Raw genomic sequence first — 25,423 nt, 5'->3', positions numbered from 1 at the left:
TTTTTCCTCAAAGCTAGCATTCTACCATTTTGAGCCACAGTCCCACTTCTGGGTTTCTGGTGGTTAACTGGAGATAAGTCTCATGAACTTTCCTGCCCAGGCTGGCTTTAAACTGCAACCCTCAGAGCTCAGGCTCCTGGGTAACTAGGATGACAGGAGTGAGCCACCAGCGCCTAGAAGTTATTTGTTTGTTTGTTGTTGTTGTTTAATAGAGTCTCACATTTTCACTCAGCATCTTCTGCTAGTTAAGATGACAGGAGGATATCACCATGTCCAACTTTCTTGGTTGAGATGTGAGGGAGTGTCTCAATAACTTTTTGTCCTGGCTAGCCTCAAATCATGATTTCCCCCAATCTCTGCCTCCTAAGGAAGCTAGGATTACAGGCCTGAGCCACCATGCTCCGTCTTGATTTACTTTTTGCTACCAAGTCACTGGTCTATGCTTGATCTCAAGGGCATCAAGATCCTGAACACCATCAGCAAAAAGATTAGTATGTCTCCCTGGTGTTATACATTCAGCTGACAGCATGTATACAGAACATTCAGAAAAGAGAGGCTCATAGAGCCTTGACTGTGAAGATAGTTACTGAAAAAAAAGCACTAGCTAAATTAAAATGGCCTTTCTAGTCAATGAAATGCTACATATAAAACCTACCATTAGGGGCTGGGAAGGTGGCTCAGTGGTAGAGCGCGCTTGCCTTGCATGCATGAGGCCCTGGGTTCGATTTCCCAGCACCACATAAGCAAAAAGAAAAAAAAAAAAAAAGAGACTCATCTCCAATTAAACACAGGGACACACACACACACAAACCTACCATTAGCCAGGCCCCCGTGGCTCACGCCTGTAATCCTAGCTACTCAGGAGGCTGAGATCTGAGGATCGTGATTCAAAGCCAGCCGGGGCAGGAACATCCGTGAGACTCTTATCTCCAACAAACCACCAGAAAACCGGAAGTGGTGCTGTGGCTCAAGCGGTAGAGCGCTCACCTTGAGCTGAAGAGCACAGGGACAGCGCCCAGGCCCTGACCGACAAAAAAAAAAAAAAAAAAAAAAACTGAAGATCAGGGTTCAAAGCCAGCCTGAGCAGAAAAGTCCCCATGAGACTCTTCAATAAACTACTCAAAAAAATCCAGAAGTGGCACTGTCTCAAGGGTAGAGCAGTTAGCCTTGAGCACAGAGGCTCAGGGACAGTACTGAGACCCTGAGTTCAAGCCCCAGGACTGGCAAAAGAAAAAAAACAAACAAAAAAATGCACACACACAAAAACTTGATAAAACTGTGTCACAACCAAGGACTGGACACGCACACTACTGTTGTAGTTACAGGGGAAGCACGATGTTTTGTTTGGCTCAGTGTCAAGCATGTGTCATACACAACACAGAGAAACACAAGCAGGAGGATCACACTCCAGACAAAGTAAGGCCCTCACTCAAAACAAAACCCAACACCAAAAGGAGCTAGAGGCATGGCTCAAATGGTAGAGCACCTGTTTAGCAAGCCCAAGGCCGTGAGTTCAATCCCCAGTACCACAAAAACAAACGAACAAAAATGGTTCGGAGGTAAGGCCAGGCTGTAATCGCAGTGCTCAGCAAGCAAAGGCAGGAGGATGGAGAATTGGAGGCCAGCCTCTGTTATTTAGTGATATGCAGTGAGATGTTCTGCTGGAAAACAATACAACAAAGACACTGGGAATTTCAATGGGCCTCTTTCCTACTTGACAGCTGTGGAGAGTGGCTCAAAGAGCCAGAAGTTCTCAAGGCAGCTTCTAGCTGCTCTTTGCAGACCTTCTATCTATGATGACTTTCTTCTCCAGATAGAAGCTGACTTCTCCTCTCTAACAGATTCAGGGTTGATAAGTGATCAATCAAGCATTAGAAATTAATGCTTTCTGGGCACAAGGTTAGAGAAGCCCTAAAAATCTGCAAGTCAAATGGCTATCAGTAGCTCACAATCTTTTTCTTCAAGATACACACCCCCAAAAAACAAACGATAATAAGTAATATAGACTTAACTTGGAATAATAGACTGCTCATAAAAGGTGTGAGATGGGGCTGGGAAGGTGGCTCAGTGGTAGAGCGCTTGCCTTGCATGCCTGAGGCCCTGGGTTCAATTCCTCAGCACCACAGAAGCAAAAAAGAAAAAAAGCCGGAAGTGGTGCTGTGGCTCAAGCGGTAGAGTGCTAGCTTTGAGCTGAAGAGCTGAGGGACAGCGCCCAGGCCCAGAGTTCAGGCCCCACGGACCCAAAAAAAAAAAAAAAAAGGTGTGAGAGACATCCCTAAACAAAACTTCAATCTGGTAGTTCATACATGTCACGTTACCTACTTGGAGGCTAAGAATATGAGGATATGTGGTTCAAGGTCAGCCAGGCAGAAAAGTTTGCAAGACCCCCTATGGCTAAGCATGGCAGCACCAACCTGCCATCCTAGGCTAAGTGGGAGTCTGAGATTAGGAGAGTGGAATTCCAGGCCAGCTTCTGCAGAAAGGTCTGTGAGATCCCATCTCAACAGAGGGAAGTAGTCCATGTGGTGTACACTTTCAACTCTAACAGAGGAAAGACTAAAATAGGCAGATTAAAGTCCAGGGGTGCCGGGCACTGGTGGCTAATACCTGTAATCCTAGCTACTCAGGAGGCTGAGATCTGAGGATCGCGGTTCAAAGCCAGCCCAGGCATGAAAGTCCTTGAAACTCCTATCTCCAATAAACCACCAGAAAACCAGAAGTGGCACTGTGGCTGAAGTGGTAGAGCACTCACCTTGAGCTGAAGAGCTGAGGGACAGCACCCAGGTCCAGAGTTCAAGCCCCAGAGCCAACAAAAACAAAACAAAAAAAGTCCAGGGTTGCCCTTAGACAGGAAGTGAGACTCTGTCCTAAAAATAACCAGTGAAGCCGGGGGCCAGTGGTTTATGCCTGTAATCCTAGCTACTCAGGAGGCTGAGATCTGAGGATCATAGTTCAAAGCCAGCCTGAGCAGGAAAGTCCATAAGACTCATCTCCAATAAACCATCAGAAAACCGGTAGTGGTGCTGTGGCTCAAGTGGTAGAGTGCTTGCCTTGAGCTGAAGAGCTGAGGGACAGCGCCCAGAGTTCAAGCCCCACAACCAACCAAAAAATAAATAACCAGTGAGCATAGGGTACCAGTGGCTCATGCCTGTAATCCTAGCTACTCAGAAGGCTGAGATCTGAGGACTGCAATTCAAAGCCAACATGGGAAGAAAAGTGTCTGTGAGACTGTTATTTCCAATTAATTATTCAGAAACCAGACATGGAGCTGTGGCTTAAAGTGGTAGAGCACTAGGCCTTGAGCAAAAGGGCTCAGGGACAGAGCTCAGGACCTGAGTTCAAGCCCCATACCTAAATAATAACCAGCAAAAAAGAAGGCTGGAGACATGGCCCACTGGTAGAGCACCTAGCAGGCACAAGGCCAAGTTCAAACCTCATCTCTACAAACACACAAACCACACAAACCTGCATTCCACATTCTGAGTTAGTTTATTTATTTATTTATTTATTTTGTTCATGGGGCTTGAACTCTGGGTCTGGGCGCTGTCCCTCAGCTCTTCAGCTCAAGGCGAGCACTCTACCACTTGAGCTACAGCGCCACTTCCAGTTTTCTAGCGGTTTATTGCAGATAGGAGTCTCATGGTCTTTCCTGCCTGGGCTGGCTTTGAACTGCGATCCTCAGATCTCAGCCTCCTGAGTAGCTAGGATGACAGGCATGAGCCACCGGCGCCCAGCTCTGAGTTAGTTTATAAGTCTGCAAAAGTTAAGACTTACGTTAAGAGAAGCAGCAGCATCTTCGGGTAGAATGTATAGGACTGGAATTATGGCCCACCTCCCATTTCCTCTCTAAGTTGGAGTCCATTCCTTAACTTCTCTGACTTTTCCCCCATTAGCGAGATGGGGATACAAACGCCTAACCTTACAAGGCTACAGGGACGCTATTTCCTAAGTCACCTAACAAAGAGCCACTCACAGTAGCTCACATGCTCACTAGGCCATAAAACACTTTGTGACTCTCCAACTGTGACAAAGGCAACTGGTTTGGCTGCATTTCAGACAAAACAGTGCAACAGGGAAAGTCACATGTACCCAGGCATGGTGGTGGGCATCTGTGGCCACTGGCACTTAGGAAGATGAGATAATAGGAAGATGAGACAGAAGAATCACTCGAGCTGGAGCTTGAAAAACCTGGCAACACAGTGAGAGCCGATCTCTAAATAATAAGCAAAACCAGCTGGGCGCCGGTGGCTCTGTCATCCTAGCTACTCAGAAAGCTGAGATCTGAGGATCACAGTTCGAAGCCAGCCCAGGCAGGAAAGTCTGTGAGACTCTCCTCTCCAGTGACCCAGCAGAAAACCAGAAGTGGTGCTGTGACTCAAAGTGGTAGAGCGCTTGCCTTGAGTGAAAGAGTTCAAGACAGAGCCCAGGCCCTGAGTTTAAGCTCCACGACTGACCAAAATAAAAAAGCAAACTGTCTGTATACAGAATGAACTTAGAGCAACATTGTGTGTGTATGCACATGCACCGGTACTAGGGCTTGACCTCAAGACCTTGTGCTCACTTGGCTTTTTTTTTTTTTTTTTACACTACATTTGAGCCATGCCTCTAGTTCCACCGCTTGGAAATTAACTGGAGATAAGAGTCTCAGATTTATCTGCCTGGGCCAGTTTTGAACCATGATCCTAAAATCTCAGGCTCCTGAACAGACAGGATTATAGGGATGAGCCACCAACACCTACCTTAAAGTAACATTTTACATAAAATTTCTGAATTTGGGGCAGTACTAGGGAATGAGCCCAGGGCAACTGAGCTTCAACTCCAGTTCTTTCTAAATGTGAGGAGACGCGATCTTGCTAAATTGTCCAGGCAGGCTTGAAACTTGTGACACTCTCGCCTCAGCCTCCTGAGTGGCTAGGATTACAATCAGTTATACGTTGTACAAATATACAACCTACATTAGATAAAAGAACCCCACAAAAAAGTAAGAGAAATCAAGCACTGAACCCTATCAGAAAGGAACAGACCACAGGCTAATGTCTGGGGCTTCGGGGTTCTGTATTCTTCCCGAGGCTGGCCTGCACCCCCACCCCACCCCACACTCCCGCCAAAGGTGCTGAGGCCGCTGTGCTGCGGGATCCCGCCGCCTTTCTTTGGTATTCACTTACTTGGCATCTCAGCAGAACTGAACCCTCCCCTCTCTTAAATCAGCTCGTCTTTTCTGTTCTGATAGGACACTGACCTGCTTTCCATCCTAGTTCTCTAATAAATCTTTTCCCCCTGCGTCTTTTGCTGGCTACCTCTCTATTCATCTCCTACCTTGGGTTTCTTCCTACACATCTATGACTCATTATCTACAACCCAGATCTCACCTCCGAGTTCCTCAGACATACAACTACCTTCTCCAAGTTGGCAGTTCAGTGTCTCAAAGCAACCCATGCTTAACAGTCACCAAACCAGAAATCTTGATCCTGGCCCCCACTCTTGTTCTTCTCCCACAGTTTTCCAGCTCAAAAAATACCATTTCTACTAGGCACCAGTGGCTCATGCCTGTCATCCTCGCTACTCAGGAGACTGAGATCTGAGGATCTTGGTTCAAAGCCAGCCTGGACAGGAAAGTCCCTGAACTTCTTATCTCCAATGAGCCACCAGAAAACCGGAAGTGGCACTGTGGCTCAAGTGGTAGAGCACTCACTGTTGGATCCCACAGCAGAGAGGGACAGCCGCCAGCATCTCGCCTGCTTATAGTATGGGCTGGCTGGAGTCGAGTCGCTTACTGGTGCTGAAGCTTCTGTACCCCTCACCTCTACAGGCAGGAATGCAATCTAATCAACTCTTGGGTATCTTAGAATTTGAATCTCTAGAGGAAAAGGCTCCTGGCAGAGGAGTAACAGGAGGCGGGGAGGGGAATTAGGGCATGATGGCAGGCAGCTCTGAGTGCCTCTGAGAAGGTAACATCTGTTCTGTAACATGTGGTAGGAAAGGGCTAGGGTTTTCTTAGAGCGGAGACTGGATACACTGAAGTGGCATGTGAGCCCAAAGGTGGCAGGTGCTCAGGAAACTGCAGACAGAACTCTAGGAGGAAGGCAGGCAGGGTATCCCGACCAGAAGCACAATAAAGACAACTGGGAAGGATTTTTTGTTTGTTTGTTTTGGTGCCAGACGTGGGCCTGGGCGCTGTCCCTGAGCTTCTTTTTCTCAAGGCTAGCTCTCTACCACTTGAGCCACGGGTCTACTTCCATCGTGGTTTATTGGAGATAAGAGTCTCACAGACTTTCTTGCCTGGGCTGGTTTTGAACTGTGATCCTCAGATCTCAGCCTCGTGAGTAGCTAGGATGAGAGGCTCCCTAGCTGACTAGGGAGTTCTCAGTGACTGGTGATGGTGCAACTTTTCAGTTTCAGGTTTGAGAAGCAAGCAAAATAAAGGAAAGGAAGGCAACAACTTGTGCCCATTTACCTTAAGCTTGAGGCAATGCTAAGTTGGGGGGGGGGGAGTGCCCACAGGAAGCGCTATGCTGATCTGTGCCCCCAGCTCACACCCAGCTTAGGGCCCTCACTTTTCCAGCACATTGCAAACAAGTTGTGTCCTTTTTCCTTTCCTATTCTGGACCTATGCCACCTGCTAACCCCTTCTTTGGTGTCTTACCTCACAAACATTTATCAGTTCTTTGAGAACCAATTCTACCCTTCCCTTCTCCAGCGAGGCACCCCAGAGTACATCTCCTTCAGCTTACTGGCATTTCCTATTTTAATTCTCATTAGCAGGGCAATTTGAAAAAACATTAACCACCTTGCAGAGTATGCACGTGCCTACTACCCTCCCATCAAGACCAGGAGCTTGCCAGGCACCGGTGGCTCACGCCTGTCATCCTAGCTACTCAGGAGGCTGAGATCTGAGGATCACGGTTCAAAGCCAGCCCGGGCAGGAAAGTCCGTGAGACTCTTATCTCCAATAAAACCACTTGACAACCCAAAGTGGCGCTGTGGCTAAAGTGATAGAGCGCTCATCTTGAGTTGAAGAGCGCAGGGACATCGCCCAAGCCCAGAGTTCAAGACCCACAACCGATAAAAAAAAAAAAAACAGAACTTGCCAGGCGCTGCTGGTCACGCCTGTAATCCTAGCTACTCCTGAGCCAGAGATCTGAGGATTGTGATGTGAAGCCAGCCTGGGCAGGAAAGTCCGAGAGACTCTTACCTCTAATTAACAAGCAAAAAGCCAGAAGTGGAGCTGTGGTTCAATTGGTAGAGTGATGGCCTTGAGCAAAAAGTCGGCAAGAGAGCAAGAATGAAAGACCCTGAGGACAAGCCCTAACACCAGCACAAAAACAAATGAAAACCTGAGTGCTCCTACGAGCAGAGACGAGCTGGATACTTGAGTTAACATCTTCCTTCCGCACCTTGAGTCGACATGCTGATGGAGGAGCACCTGGCAGCTAGACCAGGCCACTGGGGCCAGCCTGCCTGGAGCAATCAAAGCACCTGGGCTGTGTGCACAATCTGGGCTGCACTGGCGCGGACAGAGCACCTGCAGTCCGTTCTTCACTGATGGACGATGAGGAAGAAGGTGGCGTTCCTGCACTGCTGGCTGAGAGCGCAGAAGCAAACACGTTCATTAGCAGCCGCTGCTGTTTTGATAGGACTGATTGTATTGACACAACTAAATGACCTTTGATTGCTCAACAGTGATACTTAGGTAGCACAGCTTTGTTTGTGTGCCTGGTGAGCACTCGCTTTCTCAGGGAACCATGGTGAAACCCATCTGAAGAGAGAGAGTCACCAGGCAGGCAGTGCTCAGAAATCAAGATGCCACCTGAAAAATAACAGAAGGAGCAAAAAAAAAAAAAAAAAAAAAAAAGGTGTTGCTGGAAGCAGGGACACGAGGCCAGCTCCTAGTGTGATGTAACCCAGCGTGACCACCATCGATCACGTGACCCCGTCTAGCTCAGCGTCACCTGCAAGATTCCCTAATGTCGCCACAAGCCGGTGGCTCTCAGTTGTACTAGCTCCTCAGGAGACTGAGATCTGAGGATCGAGGTTCAAACCCAGCCTGGGCAGAAAAGTCTATATGAGACTCATCTCCAACTAACCACCAAAAAGACAGAAGTAGAGGCATGGCTCAAGTAACGGAGCGCCAGCCTTGAGCAAGAGCCTAAAGTCAGAGCGTAAGAACCTAAATTAGGCCCCAGGGCTGGCGTGTGCGCCTGTGCGAGCACATGCACAAGTCTCTGCATGTGTTCTCATGCTCCAGTCCAGCCGGGATCAGGACAGCATGATGGTGAATTCACTGCAGGAGAAAGGATGCTACAAGTCTATATTTTCTTTAAAAGGACACAGAGAGCTCGGTGCCAAGGAAGAAGAGCCTCGCCCACCATTTCACGTTGTTGAACCAAGTGTCTCCAGTAGACAGTCGGCCACTGGCCCCTGGCCAGCCCCCAGGATGGGCGAGCAGCCCCCATTCCCACATTCTGAAACATCAGGGCCATAGTTGTAATGCCACAGGCCTCGAGCATCCAAATTCACTGTGCAAACTCGTGATCGCGGCCATACTGAAACAGTAGGCAAGCTGGGCACTGGTGGCTCATGCCTGTCATCCTAACTACCCAGGAGGCTGAGATCTGAGGATCACGGTTCAAAGCCAGCCTGTGCAGGAAAGTCTGTGAGACTCTTATCTCCAATAAATCACTAGAAAAGCGGAAGTGGTGCTGTGGCTCAAGCAGTAGAGCGCTTGCCTTGAGCTGAAGAGCTGAGGGACAGCGCCCAGGCCCAGAGTTCAAGTCCCACGACCAATAAAATAAATAAATAAATAAATAAAATGAAACAGTAGGCAGTCTTGCTGAAGAAAAACAGAAAACAGAATGAGAGCGCAAGACCAGAATACTTTGAAGTTATTTTTTAAGAGCTCCTTCCAATTATTTTCTGCAATTCTTGAGCCAGCAGTCCATTGTTATTAATTCATTTTCAGCCTATTTCAGTGGGACCAGCAACACGGGCCTCAGTAATCTCCTAACTCCACTGTTATTTTCTTGTCAGTTAAATTTAAAGCAACCCATTGGTGACCACTTTATACCAAGTTAATCTCACCTAAAGTGTTCCACAAGCTCTAACAGCTATGCTAAGGTTTTATACTAATAAAAAGCAATTTACATAAGTGAAATTTATGTCGATGCATTTCAGGACAATTTTTTTATTTTATAATAATTATGGCCCTCACGTGATAACATCTGTTGATATTCACAATCTAAACCTGGCAAAAATCTAAGCACAGCATGTTCCATGCGCCATGTCCATTATCTGTGAAAAGCAATAAAAGAAGCAATGAACGCATTAATCATACCAATATCATCTGCAAGGCATAAATCTGCAATACCTTTCACGTCAGCCCAAACTGCGTTTTTATTTTTTACACACCTGATTTTTTTACGCCACATGTAAAGAGGTAAGACAAAGACTGTGGAGGAAATTATATGTCTTGGCTGTTTGACTTTTATAAAATACTCAGGGCTAAGTTCTGTAAACACGAGATTTACTACATGACTAAGAAAAACTGATGCAGTTAAAAGTCCATTTTTATTAAAGGGCGGTGTAATGAGCCCGCGCCCTCGCTGCACGGTGGTGGTGTCATATGCACACCGTTGACACCTGGTTCACATTTGCTCTCATCTATTGCGTGTGCTCTTACATATACACGTCAGGTCTGACACAGACCACAGAGTCAAGACTCTAAGCCACGGCACTTGGGGTCCAGGGTGGATGAGTGTCCCCCGTCCCCACACTGCAGCCCGTGGCCAGAGAAGTCAGGTGCGAGAGAGGACACTCGTATGCTTCTCATGGGCTGCCCATGCCATCTGCCTGTGTTGACCATTTTGGACAGTCCTGAAGTTGGTTGGCAGAAGGCTTCACCTCTGTATAGACTCATTCCCCTCCCCTGGAGGACGCCGGCACTCAGATTCCAGTCCTGCCCAGGGCTCCCCTCCAAAGTGAAGGCCAACGTAAGTAACAGATGCATTTGTATTACTTTCCGAGGTTTAGGTAAAGTTTGTTAACTATGAAAGTCTCTACTCTCTATTCCAAGGAGAACTATTGAACAAAGCTGAGGAATGGATACGTACTAAACACACAGTGTCATAACCAGTTTTCCCTTTGCCTATTCCCAAATGCCCAATTATCAGCCTAAACTTTAAAACAAAACGACACTCTCTAGCCTACATGATGCCACGTCCTGTGCACCCTCTCTGGGAGGCTTTTCCTGCTCTCAACAGGTGGCGCTTAGATGCACTGCTGACTCAACTTTGATGTGCACAAGAAAAATTACAAAACCCAAAGCCAGATTGCTGGTATCTCACGCCTGTCATCCTAGCTACTCAGGAGGCTGAGATCTGAGGATCTTGGTTCAAGCCAGCTCAGGAAGGAAAGTCTATGAGACTCTTATCTCCAATTAACCAGATAAAAAACATAAGTAGAAGGCGGGTGTTGGTGGCTCATGCCTCTAATCCTAGCTACTCAGGAGGCGGAGTTCTGTAAATCATGGTTCAAAGCCAGCCCAGGCAGGAAAAGTCTGTAACACTCTTACCTACAATGAACCACCAAAAAGCTGGTGATGGAAATATGGCTCAATCAGTAGAGCACCCAAACAAATCTCAAAGACAGTGTCCAGGCTCTGAGTTCAAGCCCCAGTACCAGAAAAAGAAAAATCTAAATAAATTCACTCCCAAGACAACTACAGAGATGTCCACCAAAACCCTGCAGAAGATGAAGACTTACATTGACAGTTGTTTTTATTCTAGTATTAAGACTCTGATGTCACAGTTTAAATATTAACCAAAGCCTATTATCCAAGTCCTCAATAAAACATTTTTATAAAGTGAGTGAGCAGTGGTAACTTTCAGCTGCTCTAGCAGGAGCTCCCTGAGCACAGGAAAAGAACAAAGCACCAAGTCACACGTGCTAGGGACACAGAACATGGTCTCTCTGGCTCTCGTAGTCTTTCAGGAGCATCAATTAACAAATGTGAATGTGAGAAAAGCTAGAAAGCAGACGGAGCTGGGACCCTGCCGTTGGGTGAAGCAGGGGAAAGCATCTCTTGGAAAGGGACAGTGCAGAACAGCAGCCAGTGCATACGATCCCACCTCAAGCCCAACTCGGTGATCTATGAAACAGAAGACGCGCAGGAGTTCCTCCAGCAGCAGGGGCTCCTCACTAAGCCTGGGCCTTGGCTGTTACCAGTAGGAAACTCCATGGAGCCACCCAGAATCCTTCCTTTACTAGGCCAAGCGTAGTGCCCTGCCACCACTGCCCACCTATTTCTGATACTGAGCATGGGTCTCTGCGGAACAAGGGTAGCCTCCCAGTCTCTAAGCATTAGAGAAGGGGGAGAGCCTGCACCGGGGTGATATCCAGGTGGTTGCTCCGGCTCTGCAGGGCTCCACCTGCTGGCACCTGGAAGAGCTGTTTCCTGCACCCCAAAGCTTCCCCTCCACACCTGCTTCTGAAGCCTAGACTGTCCTCTGGTTTTGTAAGCTTTTCATCATCTCTATATATGATGATACACAGGGGAAAAAAAATCTTTTCTTGTTATGGAACACGCACACCCACATTTCTAAGTGACATTTCGTTCTTTCAAGGCAGACGCCCTTCGGTTGCCAAACACCCAAGAATACGTTAATGTCACCTACACACCTTTCCCTCCTTATGTCTACATGAATAGAACAGAATAGAAAAGCCCAACTCTTTTGCAAACGCCAACCCCACCCAGTCTGAGTCCAGGCACTCAGAGCATGGAAACTCCCTGCCTGAGTCTCAGCACAAAATGTCACTTCCGAGCCCCTGCCACACCACCTGTAACCACTTCAACTGCCCAAGCTGGGAGAATCCCACAGAAGCTAGAAAACTAATTTATGAACTGAGCACTGGTGGCTCACACCTGTCATCCTAGCTACTCAGGAGGCTGAGATCTGAGGATGGCAGTTCAAAGCCAGCCTGAGCAGGAAAAAGCCAGAAACTCTTATCTCCAATTAATCACAAAAAGCCAGAAGTAGCGCTGAGACTCAAATGGTAAAGCACTAGCCTTGAGACAAAAAAAAGCCCAGGGACAGCCCCAAGTTCAAACCACAGTAACCAGCACACATGCATGTAAACACCAACACACAAGAAAGAAAGAAAAAAGAAAGAAAGAAAGAAGGGAGGGAAGGAGGGAGGGAGGGAGGGAGGGAAGGAGGGAAGGAAGGAAGGAAGGAAGGAAGGAAGGAAGGAAGGAGAAAATGAATTTAGACTATGTGGAACCACAGAGCCTTCAAGAGAAGATCAAATCCATTTTGCTGACCAATTGTTTAGTAAAACAAACAAACAAACAAAAAAACAGGACTGGGAAGGTGGCTCAGTGGTAGAGTGCTTGCCTTGCATGCATAATAAGGCCCTGGGTTAGATTCTTCAGCATCACATAAGCAAAAAGCTCCAGAAGTGGCACTGTGGCTCAAGTGGTAGAGTGCTAGCCTTGAGCTGAAGAGCTGAGGGACAGTGCCCAGGCCCAGAGCTCAGGCCCCATGACCAGCCAAAAAAAAAAAAACAGCATTAACAGGCTTTTTATCCAATGTCAGCGAACATATTCCTAAAACGTATAACTCATTTTCCATAGGGAAATATACTAATGCAAACTTGTGATACCATTTTTCATACAGCAAGCATGCTACTTAAAATTATAATGTCCAAGCAAGTGTAATTCTATTTTTTTTTTTTGGGGGGGGGCAGTCAGCCATAGAATTTGAACTTCTCTTAGCTCTTCTGTTCAAATTTAGTGCTCTACAACTTTGAGCCACAATGCCACTTCAGGTTTTCTAGTGGTCAATTGGAGATGAGTCTCAGATTTTTCCCACCCAGTCTGGTGGGAAAACTAGGATTACAGGCGTGAGCCACCAGTACCCAGCTAAGTAGCTCTTCTCAAGGGACCAGGCTTTGCCCGTAAGTCTAGCTACTCAGAAGTCTGAGATCTGAGGATTGTGACTCAATGCCAACCAGGGTAGGAAAGTCCATCAGATTCTTACCTCAACCACCAGCACTGTGGCTCAGTGGTAGAACACTAGCCTTGAGCAAAAAAGCTCACGGACAGTACCCAGGCCCTAAGTTCAAGCCCCACAACCAACAAACAAACAACCAAAAAAAAACCTGTTGTAAACCAATGAATACTATTGTAAAGAACTGAGGAAAAAAATGGCCAGAGTCAGGCACCAAGGGCTCATGCTTATAATCCTAGCTACTCAGGAGGCTGAGATCGGAGGATCATGGTTCATAGCCAGCCTGGGAAGGAAAGTCAGTGAGATTCTTATCTCCAATTAATCACCAAAAAAAACCCAAAAAACCAACAACAACGACTGGAAGTAGAGCTCTAGCTCAAATGGTAGAGTGCTAGCCTCAAGATTAAAAAGAAAAAGAAAAAGAAAAGCCCAAGGACAGAGCCCCAGCCCTGAGTTCATGCCTAGGACTGGCCAAAAGAAAAAAAAAAAAAGGCTAGGTATGGTGGTACACAGCTGCAATCCTAGTACTTGGGAAGCAGAGGCTGGAGGATTGTGAGTTAAGGTCAACATGAGCTATGTAGTGTGAGATCCTGTCTCCAAAAATAAATCCTGAAAAATACATATAACCTATTGGAAAAAAAAAAAAAAAAGACCACACAGAATGTATCTTTCTATCTGGCAAAGCTTTTTTGCTTAGTTTCTGGGTTTTTTGTTTTGTTTTGTTTTGCCAGTTGTTGAGCTTAAACTCAGGGCTGCCGGGTCTCACTCAAAAGTTTGCCTACTCATGGCTGGTTTTTTTTTTTTTTAAACCACTTGAGCCATGCATCCAGTGGCTAAGCCCCTTGTAATCCTAGCTACTCGTGAAGCTGAGACCTAGAAGACTGAAGTTTAATCCCAGTCTGAAGGCAGAAAAGTCCAAGAGACCCCATCTCAAACAAAAACAAAAAACAGCAAAAAGCCAGAATGAAGGCATGGCTCAAGTGGTAAAGCACCATCCACAAGCAAGCAAAGTGTGTGCAGCTATCATCCTTAGGGAAGGGGGTCTCCTCCAGTTTGTCTAGCTGAAGTCTTGGTTTCTCCCCACTCCTGCTGAGGACAGACATGCAGCAAGGGAGACGTGCACCGGCGATGACAGCTCACAACAAATGCACACCCAACTTCAATACAGGTAGGACTACTTCTAGAAGAAAATCTCTAGATGAGGACCACGGGTTTTACAAGAGTACTTGCCTAGTATGTGTGAGGCCCTGAGTTCGATCCTCAGCTCACTGTGTTTAATTAAAAACAAAAAGTTACCAGGCATTGCCCAATTGATGCCTCCAAAAACACTGGCTCGAATGACATTCCCAGGTCATCTTGACCTACCTTCCTCCGTAGCAGCCTTCCCTCCTCTGCCCACAGAGGGGCCACAGGCCACCGTTCTGTCACACACCCTCATCCCCTTCGCTATTCTCTTGCTCCACAGCACTCACCCAGCTCTCCTTCAACCCAGTCCTAAAACCTCCGCCAAACCCTGCCTAGGCAGCTGCACAGGGCAAGACTAAACCCACAAACTGTTCAAACATCTTAGCTGCAAGCACACTGCCCCAGACCACCATCTTCACCTCTAGATGACTGCTCTTGCTATACCTCCAGATCCCCAAGGCCACGCCCCCTTCCACGTCCACCTGCTCTCAGCTGAAGGCTTCACTCAAAAAATAGAAGCAGGCTGGGCCTCAGTGGCTCATGTCTATAATCCTGGCTACTCAGGAAGCTGAGACCTGAGGATCGATGTTCAAAGCCAGCCCGAACAGGAAAGTCCATGAGACTCTTATCTTCAATGAACCACCAGAAAACCTGAAGTGACACTGTGGCTCAAAGTGGTAAAGAGGCAGTCTTGAGCAAAAGAGCTCAGGGACAGCGCTCAGACCCTGAGTTCAAGCCCAGGACGGACAAAAACAAAACAGAAGCAATCAAGTTCTTCCCAATCCATCTACTTCCATACCATTTGCTCCCTCTTCTTTCTCATGACAAAGGACATACTATATTTCAGTCCTATCCTCTCTTGGAAAGAACTCTGTTTGCCGGGCACCAGTGGCTCATGCCTATAATCCTAGCTATTCAGGAGGCTGAGATCTGAGGACCATGGTTCAAAGCCAGCCTGGGCAGGAAAGGCTGTGAGACTCTGATCTCAAATAAACCACTAGAAAACCAGAAGTGGCGTTGGAGCTCAAGCAGTAGAGCGCTCGCCTTGAGCTGAAGAGCTGAGGGACAGCGCCCAGGCCGAGTTCAAGCCCCATGACTGACCAAAAAAAAAAAAGAACTCTGTTCACACAATTACTCGTTTTGACTTTTTTTCTGTGAGGCAGGATCTTGCTATGTAGCCCCAGCTGGCCTTGAGCTCACAATCCTCCTACCTCAGCCTCCCGATGGCTGAGATTTCAGACTTGTGTCACCATGATGCCCAACTTCCCTCTGACAATTCTCAAGCAGGTGAGGACACGTAGGCCACCACCAGCTCACCCAATTTCTCCACCTGGATGACAACGAAGTATTTCAAGCCTAATGTGTCCAAAATGGGATTCTTAACCCTCTTCTTCCTCCTGCCCTCTTTACAGCTCCATAGGTGGCATCAAAGGCACCGTCCTTCACCCTACACCCTGAACCAAATCTCGGGGTCACCCTTGACACTACTTCCTGACATTCATCCATCAGCCAGCCTGTGTGTGTGTGTGCACACACGCGTGCGCATGTAATCCACCCCAGTCCTATCAGCAGACTACATGAGACACGACACATTTTTCTCCAATTCCGCTGCTACCTCCATAGTGTCCACTGTCTCTCAACTCAAACGGTAGGGCACCAGCTCTGAGAAAGCTAAGTGAGCGTGAGGCCTTGAGTTCAAGCCCCAGTACAGGGTGGGGGGAAGCAGCTCCTAGTGTGTGAGAGCTGACCTAAAACTCAAAACCAGGCCTTTACACTCTCCTTTCTGATTTTGTTTGGCGTGGGGGGGGAGGAAGGGAGGGGAGAGGGAGGGGGAGAGGGAGGGAAAGAGAAAGTCCTGTCATGGGGCTTGAACTCTGGGCCTGGGCGCTGTCCCTCAGCTCTTCAGCTCAAGGCTAGCGCTCTACCACTTGAGCCATAGTGCCACTTCCGGTTTTCTGGTGGTTCATTGGAGATGAATCTTGGACTTTCCTGCCTGGGCTTGCTTTGAACCACAATCCTCAGATCTCAGCCTCCTGAGTAGCTAGGATCATAGGTGTGAGCCACGGGCAACTGGCTTGGCTTGGTTTTTGAGACAGGGTGTGACTAGGTAGCTTAGGGTAGCCTCCAACTTGTTAATGCAGCCCTGGCTAGCCTTAAACTTGCTCAAACTTGTGACCCTTCTGCCTCAGCCTCCCTGGGGCTTGGATTACAGGTGCCCCTGGCCATACCAGCTGGGGTTCACTCTGCACATAGCACCCACAGCAGATAAATCAGGACAAAAGCAGAGTGCTCTAATAATGACTTCTGAATACAGGTCAAACACAAACTTTGTTCAAGCCACAAACTACCACATCATATTTCCCAGCTGGTAGCTACTGCTTTCCCCCACGCACACACCCAATTTCAGCTCTGACCCACTTTAGTGTATTCTCCGCATAAGTAAGATTTATTAAAATGCTGAATCCTAGAACTGCCTATTTCCTGACATCGAATCCAAAGCAAAGCATGGATTCCTCAGAACTTGGAGCCCCAAACCATCACAAGTCTTCCCAACACTCTTCTGAGATACTCCCTCACAGCAATGAGCCCAACTTGTAACTACAGGTGTATCCGGGTCACCTTTAGCCAGAGCACTACCACCGTCCTCACAGTACCAGTGCCGCTGCATGAGCAGAAGTCACAGGAACCTGCAAGAAAACAGACTCCTGTCATCCTAGCCACTCAGGAGCCTGTGAGCTGAGGACTGAGGTTCAAAGACAGTCCAGGCAGGAAAGACCGTGAGACTCTTATCTCCAATGATCCACCAAAAAGCCACAAGTGGAGCTGTGGCCCAAATGATAAGAGCACTAACCTTGAGCAAAAAAGAGCTCAGGGACAAGCCCAGGCCCTGAGTACAAGCCCCAGGACCAACCCAAAACTAAAAGGAAAAGAAAACTGCAAGTCATCATCTCGTGCTGCTTCTCTGAGTTTTTCCCTGCTGCCAACTGATTTTCTCAGCAGCTGCCTCTTTCTTCTAAAAGCTGGGTACACGGGGAAACGGAGCGGGGGCAGGGGGGTAGGGAAGGAGAAGCCTGAGTCATGCAATGTCTCAGGGAATAACGAACAGTACAACTCACCAAGGAAGCTCTGCTCAGCTTCCCCGGCTCCCGTTTCTGAAGGTGCCTGGAGCATCGGGCTAGCTTGGTGCTGCAGGACTGACTCATGGGCAGAGCCTGAGGCAACACCACTCAAGTACTTTAAGCCACATGTTCAAGCCCAATAAATTAGCCCAGGCTTAAAGAAGTCAAGCTGTACACATGTAAGAATTTTAATAAGCTTGGAAAATGCTACCTAGAGCTATGCAAAAGCTTACTGTACCAAGGGGATCCCCTGCCACCAGCCGCAGAGTGCTAAGCCTCTGACAAGAGCTGTCGAGCGGCGTGGGGCAATGGGGACGGGGAGTCTGCGCGGTGCGAGTTGCCTTCGCAGTTGGGGAATCACAGCAGATGGCTGGCAGCCAGACGGATGGAGAACAGAATGGGGCAGGCAGCACAGTGGAGCCCATGGCGTTTACTAGGAAAACAGGCCAAGGGATTGGGTAGTGGAAATCTGGTCCTCACACGCCCTGTAGGAACTAGCAAACACTGCGATCAATGTCCCCATTTATCACATGCCCATTTGGACCCAGAACTGTGCCAGGCACAATGGACGGTCATTCAAGCAAACATGGTCTCATTCCTAAAGGCTGACACCTACCATAAATAAAAACAATAAATCTGTCCAAAGGATTACTGAACTCACTGAACAAACATGAAATAGCCAAAAGCATTTACCTTACGTAAACGCAGTGGGGTAATCACTGAAGGGCTAAGTCATGGGAGATGACTCTCTAAACGGGGTTGGGCCCAAATGGAAGTTGCTTAGTAAAGGCTGAGTCTCCAAAAGGGGAGGTCAGGTTTTAAGAAAAGCTTCAAGGGCTGACTACTGGGCTTAGGGAAAAGGAAGGGCACTAGGAAGAAGATAAAGCTTACAAGATGATTTATAAGCAGATATACAATTATAGGAAGATAAAATACTTACTAAACTGCTCAGGAAAAGAAAAAAAAAAGGAGGAAATCAGGCAAGCAGGTGTGTGTTTCTCAAATGGTTTCATTTATGTCCCCTCTGATAGATTTAAAAAAAAACAAAAAAAACAACTCAAACCTTTTTTTTTTTTTTTTGTTGGTCGTGGGGCTTGAACTCTGGGCCTGGGCACTGTCCCTCAGCTCTTCAGCTCAAGGCGAGTGCTCTACCGCTTGAGTCACAGCACCACTTCCAGTTTTCTAGTGGTTTATTGGAGATAAGAGTCTCCTGGACTTTTCTACCCGGGCTGGCTTTGAACTGAGATCCTCAGATCTCAGCCTCCTGCGTAGCTAGGATTATAGACGTGAGCCACTGCGCCCCAGCTTCACACCTTCTTTTAATGTTATTTAAATGTTATTTAAATATTTAAATAACACCACATCAAAGCAATGGTGGATTCAAAATCTGACTTTACAAGTAACACAAGCTTCCCCTCCCCCAGCGCTGAGACCTGCCCAGTGGGGCAGGAGCAGCTATCCAGCTATCCATAAGCATGCTCTCCCAACCCCATCACTGGACTCTTAAGAAAGGGGGGATGTGTCGGTTGGGTGCCGATGGCTCACGCCTATCATGCTAGCTACTCAGAAGGCTGAAATCTGAGGATCCTAGTTCAAAGCCAGCCTGGGCAGGAAAGCCAGTGAGACTCTGATCTCCAATGAACCACCAGAAAAATGGGAAGTGGTGCTGTGGCTCAAGTGTCAGAGCGCTCGCCTTAAGCTGAAGAGCTGAGGGAACCGCGCCCAGGCCCAGAGTTCAAGACCCATAACAGACAAAAAAAAAAAAAAAAAAAGGGGGGGGGGGGCGATGTGGACCTTGGCTCCAAATGGGACCAGACAACCAACTATGAGCATCAGAAAGTGACAATTTTTGGTGATAGAAACAGGCGTTGGCACTCGCAAGAATCCTGAGTTACCTGATTAAAATTTTTGAAGGAGAACTCCTTGTAGATGGCGTCTCTGTCACTTAACTCCGACCATCCTGCTGCTTTCAGAGGAAGCATAGCCTGGTTCCTCTCCTCAGCTGTCAGCCACTGGGCATCTGCAGACTATGAGGACACCACAGTTCAGATCTGAAAATGGAGAGGTTTGAACTCTTGTTTTTGTTGTTTTTTGGGGGGCGGTGCTGGGCCTTGCGCTCTCTTTTTCTCAAGGGTGGTGCTTTACCACTTGAGCCACATCTCCACTTCTGGTTTTTTTCACCAAAGAGTCTTAGAGACTTTGATGCCCAGGCTGGCTTCAAACTTTGATCCTCAGCTCCTCTGAGTAGCTAGGATGAAAGGTGTGAAGCACGAGTACCCAGCTAAGGCTTCAACTCTTTAAACAATACATAACTTTCATCTGAAGACAAGATGTAGATCCAGATGTCGACAGCTCACACCTTTTGTCCTAGCTCTTCAGGAGGCTGAGATGTGAAGATCGAGGTTCAAAGCCAGCTTAGGTAGAAAAGTCCTTGAGATCTTTATCTCCAATGAACCAGCAAAAGGATGAAAGGAGAGGTATGGCTCAAGTGGAAGAGCACCAGTCTTGGGCAGGAAAAGGCAAGTATAAACATAACGCCCTGAGTTCAAGCCCCAATACCAGCAGCACACATGCACGTGCATACACGCACACAAACACAAACACACACACACACTAAAAAAAAAAGAAAAATTGCTGTTAAGAACTAGTCATTAGAAAAAATGTCACAGAGGGACAGGGAAGGTGGCTTAATGGTAGAGTACATGCCTACCATGTATTAAGACCTGGGTTCAATTCCTCAGTTCAATTCCACATAAACTGAAAAAGCTGGAAGTGGTGCTGTGGCTCTAGTGGTAGAGTGCTAGCCTTGAGCAAAAAGAAGCTTGGGGGTGGGGGGGAGAGGATGGGAAGGTGGCTCAGTGGTAGACTGCTTGCCTCGAATGCATGAGGCCCTGGGTTTGATTCCTCAGCTTATCAGAAAAAGCCAGAAGCGGCGCTGTGGCTCAAGTGGTATAGCTCTCACCTTGAGCTGAAGAGCTGAGGGACAGGGCCCAGGCCCTGAGTTCAAGCCCTAGGACTGGCACACACACACACAAACACACACACGCACGCACGCACACACACACCCATACACACACACCTGGTGTGTGTGAAATAACCTGCCTGGTGAAATAATCTAAAATGTTCACTAAACTCCATGCTTTATATAAACATATTTGTATCTAGATGTATTACACTTTTATATTTAGACATACTTGGATATACTTAAATACTTCTAAGTCAACTCGGGTTGGAGGCATGGCTCAGTTGGTAGAGCACCTGCCAATGAGTGAAAGCATTAGCTATCAAGTTCAAGTCCCCACCCACCCCCACAAAAACACCAACTGGAAAAACTGTAGAAAAGAAACAGAAAACTGCCTTTGATCCGTACCAATGTAGCTACAAAGGCAAGCACTGAAGGCTCAGTGGATTATGCAGCAGCTGTCTGTTTCCTGCTGGGCCACAAACATTCCCACTGAGATCAAAAGCAGGCAGGGCTCCTCACAGGTGTCAGTAGCAGGACTCAGATGGAAATGGAGCCAAGCCACTCTGTCTACCTGACAGTCTCTCTGGTAGAAGGCCCACCCTCAGCTGGAGCCGTTGCAGTAATCTACACAAGACCTACAGAGTGTGAACCAACTTGGCCTCTCTGAATTCCAGTCGTCTAGTCTATAGTGGGGATATTACTGAACCTACCTGCCAAGATTTTCTAAAATGTTTAAGACCCCCAGAGCTAGCCTACCTAGCACATAGCAGCCCTCAAACCAAGTCTGTTTATTCATTCCTTCCCTGAGGGAATAATTCTACTTGGTCACTAGCATCTTGGGTCTCAAGACAAGCAAGATGTTGTCCACCTTCATGGCAATAGAGCAAAGGGCTTATCTTCTACCATTATCTTTTCAGTTCCTTTTAGGAAACTTCAAGTGAGCTCTAAACCGGCACCTTTGATGTACCAGTCCTTGTTTTAAAGGTGCCTGGGTGCTCAAGGCAAGGGCTGGAACTCTACCACTTGACTCACAGCACCACTTCCAGCTTCTTGGTGGTTCCTTGGAGCTATGAGTCCCACAGACATTTCTACCCGGGCCTGGCTTTGAACCACAATCCTCAGATCTCAGTCTCCTGGGTAGTAGCTAGGATGACAGATGTGAGCCACCAGTGCCCCACTGCCACAGAGCTATTTTAAATTTCTTCTAGGAAATCTCAAAACGGACTCCAGCATCACCTTGAAATGAACAGGCGAGTTCAATGCCACGTCTTTCCACTAGGTGGCTCTGCACGTCAAAACACACACACACACACACACACACACACACACACACACACACACACACACACACACACACACACACACACACACACACACACACACACACACACACACACACACACCGACTCCACAATAACTTTAATTTCTACACACACACACACACACACACACACACACACACACACACACACACCCCGACTCCACAATAACTTTAATTTCTAAAGCACGGAAGCTGAGAGTCTCGGGGAAGAAAAGATGATGTGTGTGTGTCAGCAACCAAAAAGGGATGTGATTGATCATTGATCACTAGCGCCTGCCAGAGCTCAGCAGCAAGACAAGCCGGGCAAGTGACCACGGGGTGAAGCCAGCGCCTTCGCTCTGAGTTTTTCTTTTGTCGGTGGTGGGTCTTGAACTCTGGGCCTGGGCGCTGTCCCTCAGCTCTTCAGCTCAAGGCGAGCGCTCTACCACTTGAGCCACAGCGCCACTTCCAGCTTTTTCTGCTTATGTGGTGCTGAGGAATCGAACCCAGGGCCTCATGCACGCAAGGCGAGCGCTCTACCACTTGAGCCACAGCGCCACTTCCAGTTTTCTGATGGATTATTGGAGATCAGAGTCTCACGGACTTCCCTGCCCTGGGCTGGCTTTGAACCGCGATCCTCAGATCTCAGCCTCCTGAGTAGCCAGGATGACAGGCGTGAGCCACCGGCGCCCGGCTTCTTCGTACTTCTTGTTGTTGTTTATAGTGTGTATGTGTCTGTCGTGGGGCCTGAACTCGGGGCCTGGGCGCTGTCCCTCAGCTCTTCAGCTCAAGGCTGGCGCTCCACCACCTGAGCCACCGCTCCACTTCCGGCTTTTTTTTTTTTTTTTTTTTTTTGCTCAGAAACTGGAGCTCGGCGACTGACGGGAGTTCCAGGCCCGGGCTGGCTTCGAACCGTGCTCCTCAGGTCTCAGCCGCCGCCGCAGTGGCTGCGATGACAGGCGTGGGGCAGCGGCGCCCGTCACGTGACTGTCACTGAGGCGCGGCCCCGCCCCGGCGCGCGTGACCGCGTGACCCCGCCCCCCCCCCCCCCCCCCCCGCCCCACGGCCTCCGCGGGCGCTCGGCACTCACCGTGGCCGCCCGGCTCGGGCTCCGTCCCCACAGCGCCGTCAGCCACCGCCGCGTCGGCCCCCGCGCCCCGAGGGCCGCCGCCGCCGCCGCCGCCGCCATGACCCCGCCCAGGGCCGCGCCTCCCGCCCGCGGGGTCACGGCGCGCGCCGGAAGCGCCCCGCCCCGCCCCTGCGGACCCCGAGGGCCCGCGTCATCAGCGTGCGCGGGGCGGGGGCGGGGGGGGGCCGTGTGCGCAGGCGCAGACGCCGCCGCGCCGCGCTGCAGGCCTTCCACGTGGAGCACACGTGCGCGCGTTGGCTCTCGACACCGACCGTAGGCCCGGCTGCACCCCGCTCGCTGCCGGTGCGAATTCTGATGGATCGGTGGCCCTGGTGCAGACTGCGGGCCTGAGACTGCTCCAGTAAGTGCGTCTCCACCCCCAGCCGGGGTTGGGAGGGCCCAGGGCACATTTGTTTAACTAGTATTCTCGCATTTTCTCGAGTCTGGTCTCCTTGCCTTCCACTGCAGGATATTCCTGAGGGTCCCTGGGCCCTCACTAATCCGCTGAGCTTTTAAACTGAACGCCTCCTTTCATTCTGTCTTGTTTGTTGACACAGGAGTTTGTGTTGTGTGTAGATCAAACTGGCCTCAAACTCGGGATCTTCCTGTCCCCGCCTCCATAGGGCTGGGAGTACAGGTGTGCAAACACAAGCCCACTACTTTATCAATGGTCAAAATGTAACCTTTTTGAGGGGGTGGGGGGTTGTCAGTCATGGGGCTTGAACTCAGAGCCTAGGCGCTATCTCTGAGCTTTTGTGCCCAAAGCCAGTGCTGTACCACTTTGAGCCACAGAGCCACTTCCAAGGACTTTTCTACCTGGGCTGTCTTCGAACCACAATCCTGAGATCTCAGCCTCCTCAGTAGCTAGGATGACAGGTGTGAGACGTCAACGCCTGACAAGATAGAACTTTTTTTTTTTTTTTTGGCAGTCCTGGGGCTTGAACTCAGGGTCTGGGCGCTGTCCCTGAGCTGCTTTTTGCTCAAGGCTAGCACTCCACCACTTGAGCCACTTCTGGTTTTTTCTGTTTATTTGGTACTGAGGAATTGAATTTGGTACTGGGAGCTTCATGCATGCTAGGCAGGCACTCTACCACTAGGCCACATTCTCAGTCCCAACATATCCTTTTAAAACATCAGGGCTTTTCATATAACTTACATCACTGTGTTTGTACTGATAATTACAATTTAATGACATTGGCAGTTTTGAGAGTATATATATATGTATATGTATGTGTGTATGTGTGTATATATATATATATATATATATATATATATATACATGCTTCAGTAGATTTTTGTTGTTGTTGTTGTTGTTTTAAGCCTTGCACCTTTGTCTCACACCAGTAATCCCATGGAGGAGGCTGAGATCTCAGGATTGGAGTTCAAAACCAGTCTGGGCAGCAAAGTACATGATTCTCTTATCTCCAGTTAACTACCAAAAAGTTGGTAATGGAACTGTGGCTCAAGTAGTGAAGTACTACAAAGAAAAGCTGAGGGAATGCTCACTGGCAATCCTAGCCGGAGGTCACCGCCATGTAAGACACTGGTCTCCTCCCAGGCTGATTCTTGGAATGGAATTAAAGGTGACAGTAAGTCTTGCTTTGGGTGTTTATGACAAAAAAAGATATATATATATATATATATATATACACACACACACATATATATATATATATATATATATATATATATATACACACACACACACACACTCTTGAAATTTGCTCAGAAAAATGGTGGCTCAAGCCTGCAATTCCACTCAGGAGGGAAATGCAGGAAAATTCCAGTTTGTGTTCACAGCCAGTCTGGACTTCACATTGAGACTCTACCTTCCCCCCCCCCCAAAAAAAAAAAAAAAACTTATGGTGTAGGTAAGGTTAGAATAATTAATAGCAACAGCACATTATTTGAAATCCATTAAGGAAGCCAGGCGCTGGTGGCTCACGCCTGTAAATCCTAGCTACTCAGGAGGCTGAGATATGAGCATCACAGTTCAAAGCCTGGAGCCCAGGCTCTTATCTCCAATAAACCACTCAGAAAACAAGAAGTGGCACTGTGGCTCAAGTGGTAGAGCCCTCACCTTGAGCTGAAGAGCTCAGGGACAGTGTCCAGGCCAGAGTTCAAGACCCACAAGCAACCAAAAAAAAAATCATTAAGCAGTAAATAAGTAAATAAAGGTACTGTGTGAGTGTGCACATTGGTGCTCTACTGTAATCCAGGACTCAAGAGATTGAGGCAGAATAGTGAGTTCAAGGCAAACCTGGGCTACAGAGAATTTACATCAATAAAAAAAAATTAAAGAGATACATTTTAAATGAAAAATGAAGGAACTAAGTTAGAACATTATTGACTAGAACACAGAGGAGAAAGATTATGGTCTAAAGATAAACGCACTGGACAGTCTGGCAGTGGCACAAAGCCAGCCATGCTGCCATTCCTCTTGGAAGTTCTGAAGTAAGAATGCTTAGGTGCATGCCTCATGTCTGGTGGCATCTGCCTTCAGCTCTGAGTCGATCTGGTTTGTTGAGATTGTTTTTCTGTTCTTTCTTTACTACTACCTTTGTGGCTCAGTTTCCTAACAGTATTAAGTACATTCAAGGCTGCAAATTTTTGGAGGACGTGTCCATTTGCCAGCTTTCTAATGAAGACTCTCCATTCAACTTCTCAAAAAAAAAAAAAAATGCTTAGGGTAGCTAGATGCCAGTGGCTCACGCCTGTAAT

At 48.1% G+C, this 25,423-nt stretch overlaps 1 protein-coding gene across 2 annotated transcripts in view; it reads right to left on the bottom strand.

Annotated features, from left to right (window-relative positions):
* Pcbd2 (pterin-4 alpha-carbinolamine dehydratase 2) overlaps nucleotides 1-22,746 on the bottom strand; it is a 51,886-nt gene extending 29,140 nt beyond the window's left edge. The window contains exons 1-2 of one of the 2 annotated variants that reach the window (XM_042667100.1): nucleotides 22,664-22,746; nucleotides 19,204-19,359 (exon numbers count right to left, since the gene is read on the bottom strand). In XM_042667100.1, the coding sequence (XP_042523034.1) occupies nucleotides 19,204-19,290 (87 nt within the window). In that variant the 5' untranslated portion in view covers nucleotides 19,291-19,359; nucleotides 22,664-22,746. Of the gene's footprint in view, nucleotides 1-18,001; nucleotides 18,158-19,203; nucleotides 19,360-22,663 lie in introns of those variants that run through there. The other variant, XM_042667102.1, reaches the window with a different exon arrangement.
* Between the last annotated feature and the right edge of the window lie 2,677 nt (nucleotides 22,747-25,423).

This window comes from Dipodomys spectabilis, unplaced genomic scaffold (assembly GCF_019054845.1).
Source record: "Dipodomys spectabilis isolate Male_0828 unplaced genomic scaffold, ASM1905484v1 ptg000375l, whole genome shotgun sequence".
Classification (NCBI taxonomy): domain Eukaryota; kingdom Metazoa; phylum Chordata; class Mammalia; order Rodentia; family Heteromyidae; genus Dipodomys; species Dipodomys spectabilis.
This window is presented reverse-complemented; position numbering and strand designations above follow the sequence as displayed.